Source organism: Macrobrachium nipponense, chromosome 49, assembly GCF_015104395.2.
Source record: "Macrobrachium nipponense isolate FS-2020 chromosome 49, ASM1510439v2, whole genome shotgun sequence".
NCBI classification, from domain to species: Eukaryota; Metazoa; Arthropoda; class Malacostraca; order Decapoda; family Palaemonidae; genus Macrobrachium; species Macrobrachium nipponense.
In genome coordinates, this window is record NC_087224.1 from 9,932,591 (window position 1) to 9,937,405 (window position 4,815).

General features: G+C 37.4%; 1 protein-coding gene across 1 annotated transcript; it reads right to left on the reverse strand.

Annotated features, from left to right (window-relative positions):
* Positions 1 to 418: 418 nt before the first annotated feature.
* On the reverse strand, positions 419 to 2,869 carry LOC135205230 (uncharacterized). Its single transcript, XM_064235587.1, has 2 exons — positions 2,557 to 2,869; positions 419 to 1,294 (listed from the first exon to the last, which is right to left on the reverse strand). Exons 1-2 carry the CDS (start codon positions 2,787 to 2,789, stop codon positions 1,081 to 1,083), a joined length of 447 nt encoding a protein of 148 aa, XP_064091657.1. The 5' UTR covers positions 2,790 to 2,869; the 3' UTR covers positions 419 to 1,080.
* Positions 2,870 to 4,815: the final 1,946 nt, after the last annotated feature.

Here is a 4,815-nt window from a genome sequence, read left to right on the forward strand (position 1 = left end):
CGACTCGTGAAAACTTTCTGAACATTAGTTTTAAAAGCTATTTTATTTAAAATGAAAAATTTCAGAATTATGGCTTTAAGTCTTGATCAGAATACTCGCTGGGTGTTTGTGTTACCACACCATTTTTGTCAAAAACAATTCTGGTTACAGCATCAAACTCAACTCAAAAACTTACGATTTGTCAAAAGAAAGTTGTGGTGGATTTACAACTTTTACTGGTCATGGCTTGATTATTCACCTATTAAAAATAATGATTTATTGTTAATTTTCGTTCACATATTCAATATAATTAAACTCAATATCTATGAACCTAGATATTGCAGTTTTACAGATCATTGTACACTAGGAAATGAGATTCATGTGATTTGAGTTGGAAAGTTTATGGCAGACTGGGAAAAAGGATAAAAGTAAATGCATATTAATATTTCAGATACATTAATTTTTTATTATAAATTCATTTCCTCCACGCGCAATAAAAGGAGAGAGGATTAAAAATTACGAGTAAAATTGCTGAGTAGCCTATCCAGGATAACCTATTTCAAAACTACAATTAACATCGTTAAAAATATAACACGAACGTTAAATTCAACATTCCAAGTTATAGTAGCAAAAATACTTCTTTTTCTCTATTTTACAAATCTGTTCTTACTGATACAATATTCGATAATTACAGAAAATACTCAATAGGTTCCACCTATCGAGAAACGTACATATATTGACATTAAAAAAAACTTTTTTAAAGGATTTAACCTTTGACCCTAAGATTAAAAGAAACTCTCTTTAAAAGGATTTAGCCTTTGACTACGATTACAAAAACACTTTTTAAAAGGATTTCACATTTGACCCTAAGATTAAAACAAAAATATTTCAAAAGTATTTAACTTTTGCCCCTAAGATAAAGAAAATATCTTAAAAGGATTTAATTTTTGACCTTAAGATCTTTTTAACCTTTAACCACAACATAATAAAAATCATTTAAAAGGTTTTCATTAACCTCTGACTAAGATAACGAACTTCTAAAAAGGATTTAACCTTTAACTTTAAGATCCTTTCAACCCTTGGGCGTAAGATAAAAGATTTTTAAAAAGATTTGACCTTTGACCCCAAGAAATGACCCAGCATCTCCTCAAGTTTCTCATTGAAGAAGTTGTCGACGGATTCGTCCTTGATGTGGACCTCCAAGTTCCTGGGCAGGTCCGGATCATCGGGTGCAGAAAAGAGGACCGTGACAAGAGGGGTGGGCAGACGCCCATTGCGGGTGGTTCTGCCCCACCAATCTGGGCATCGAATTCTCCTGCAAGAATTTGGGTGAGTAATGAAAAACCCTTCCAAGGAAAACAAACAAAATGATATTGACAATGGCAGTTTAAGATCTTTGCGTTGGTACAGTGAAAACTGTGAAAATCCCTTGCAAGGAAAATAACCAAGATTATATTAACAATGACAGTTTAAGATCTTGCGTTGATACAGTGAAAAATGTGATATTTATATTAATATTATAGAATATAGAATTTTGGCCATAGGCCAAGCGATGGGACCATTGAGAGGCATTCAGTACTGAAAGGGAAATCAACAGTTAAAAAAGTTCGAGGTGTAATAGGAGAAAAACATCGCAAATGCGCTATGAATCAATGTGGGAGAGGGTTGAGGCAAACAAGATGGAACAGAGAATATGAACGGATGTTACAGTAAAAGGAATGAACCTGAAGTAGTGCCCATAGTAACACAAAAAGCTCAAAAGACCGGACAGATTTTTTTGTGTTATAAATACAAAGACACTTCGACATCTACCATACGTATCCAGCGTTGTTTTTAAAGTTTCCTGAAGCAGACAGGAGTAAGTTAGCACTTTCATTAAGAACATATTGATAGCAATAAGATGCACAAATTGTATCTGAAAAACTGGGTAAATATCAGATTCGAATTAACGCCTCATTCACAGTCACTTCTGCCTGGAAGATGCAGACCTTAATATTGGTGGTTAGTGATATGACCTGCTTGTTCAGTGCTTATCTTTCGAGGAAAGCGCTAATATTAATCTGATACAAGACGCATTAATTCTTACTCATTGCATGAAGTCTTAACTTCCAGTTATGTTCTGGAACACACCGATATCTCCCCAATTCATGCAACGGCCCATGGGACTTTGCAACATGCAAAAACATACGTAAGCAAATAAAACTTATGAACTTATTAAAAAGCAGGGCAAAAAATGAATGAATAAATAAATAAAAAGGTGAGTTTCTAATGGAATTGACAATGAAGCAAATGAAGTCAATCGAGACTTAACAGGCACGAGCAGAACTCAGGCATTTCGTCATAACAGCTCTTTTGAAGGACGAAGTTGTTTGTATATGGTGCAGTTCGAACTGACCGAAATTCACGCTTCAACAATAGACTGTCTGAACGATGAATAAAAAATGCAGAGGCGATAACAATATAAACGTACACAAATAGCACAGAACAGTACGGAACAAAATATCTTGCCTGAGACGGTAAACTGGAAAGAAAAGTAAGACAGTCCAGTCTTTTAGCAAGGTGTTACAACCTACTCACACGAGCACCCCGTGTCGAATCTGATAGGCGCAGGCTCTCCTGTCCTTCCTTTGATTCAGATAAGCGTCGACGATGTAGTTCTCGACGAAGTGGTCGAACAGTGGCTCGGCTTCCTTCTGCAGATAGACGGGGAAGACCCCGTATCTCGAAACACGGTCTGCCGGAGATTCGAATTCGTAGGGCAATTCGATGATGGTGTCGGGTCGGGGGTTGACAGGGTAGTTAGAGGCCATTCTACTCGCGTTGCGAGATGCCAGTGGTTGCGGTACGTAAGAGGAGGAAGGTTGTACGTTGAAGGTGTGGGCTCGATCTACTGTCCAGAAACACTATACTATAAAAAGCTCGTTTCTTATTCTCGGGAGATAAATGTAAAAAAATACAGCTGTCTGAATGGGACGGGGTCGTTTACGAAAGGTCGTTGGGCTGTTAAACCTCTCGGGCTAACAGTTATCAGAGCCGTTACTTCTGTTGTTAAACAGGATTAATATGATGGAAAAGAAGGATACGAGAGACTTCAGCCATTGGATGCCAGAGGTTTATTACACTTTATTTTTTAATCTGCCATATTTACTTCGTAAGACGGATATAAATCCCCTGTCATTGTTGAACGTTGATTATTCAGTTGTTGTTTCTTGGCAAAAACTTCGTGAAACACCATTGAGATCAATTGCAATAATCATTAGAGAAAATCTCTAGAAATTTCCTGACCATATTCACCTGAAACATGTCATTTTAATATCCAACATTTGTTTCCACACACTTTGTAGATTTACAAATTAATTAATACGCCTTGAATCCGATGGAAATAAAAAAGAAAGGAACGAAGATCATTCTGTCAGTGATTCGAACCACTGAAAGTCCGTGAGACAACTTGCCACAAACTTTCCATACAACGAAAAAATTATGAATAAAAATTGCTTAAAAATTTTGCCGTGTTTAACACTTATGATTCATCGCTCTTAGATCAAGTGGTTCGTGATGGTAGACTCCTGTTTCCTTATATCAAGCAATTACAACCTGGACGATCGTTTGTCAATTTTCGTAAGTTGTAGTTCCAAGAGAGATCTTTCAGTCTCAATTGATCCCTGATCTCTTATCTGCAGAGAGCAACCAGATTCTCTGAACAGCAGCACCAAAATGCAGTAAATGTAAAACTTCTCAGTTCCAGAGGTCCTATATTCCTCACACCTTTAGACTGTGGAACAGCCTCCCAGAGGATGTCGTGCAATTGGTTTTGGTTTGGTTTGGTTTGTATGGTGCTTTTACGTTGCATGAAACCAGTGGTTATTCAGCAACGGGACCAACGGCTTTACGTGACTTCCGAACCACGTCGAGAGTGAACTTCTATCACCAGAAATACACATCTATCACTCCTCAATGGAATGGGGCCGAGATCGAACCCGGGGGCCCGGGGGGGACACCGAGGTTTTTTTGGGAAAGCTAAATACCATACCAACCACGCCGCTGAGGCGCTTGTCGTGCAATTGGAGCTTCAGAAGATCAATCAGAGATGCAATGCGTTACAACCCTAATGCATTTTAATGCATTTTTATCGATTTATTAATTCATTTCTTCTTTCTGCATGTCCCTTACTTCCTGAATAATAATAATAATAATAATAATAATAATAATAATAATAATAATAATAATAATAATAATAAACCCCAGCTACCTTGCAGTAAAATCAAGAAGAAAGTATCACTCACTGATGTCGCAATACCATGGGACACCAGAGTAGAAGAGAAAGAGTGAGAAAAGAATGATAAGTATCAAAACATGAAAACAGAAATAAGGATATGGGATATGCTAGTGGACATTGTACCCATAATCACAGGAACACTAGGAGGCACAATCCCAAGATACCTGAAGAGGAACCTGGAAAAACTAGATGCCGAAGTAGCTCCAGGATTCATGCAGAAGAGCGTGCTCCTAGAAACAGCGCACTTAGTGAGAAAAGTGATGGACTCCTAAGGAGGCAGGATGCAACCCGGAAACCCACACTATAAAAACAACCCAGTCGAATTGGAGGACTTTGATAGAAAATAAAAGAGAAAATCAAAATAATCACAATAATCATAATATCATTATTCAAATGTGCAAACATACGTCTGGCAAACAAAGTAAAAATAGCAAAATAACTAATCAAATAACAATAACCAAGTCATAAATGTAACTACACACACAGATACACCTACAACAATCAGGAAAGTTGAGCGAGAGTTGACGAAAGTCGAGAGCCCAATCAAAGCAGTATCACAG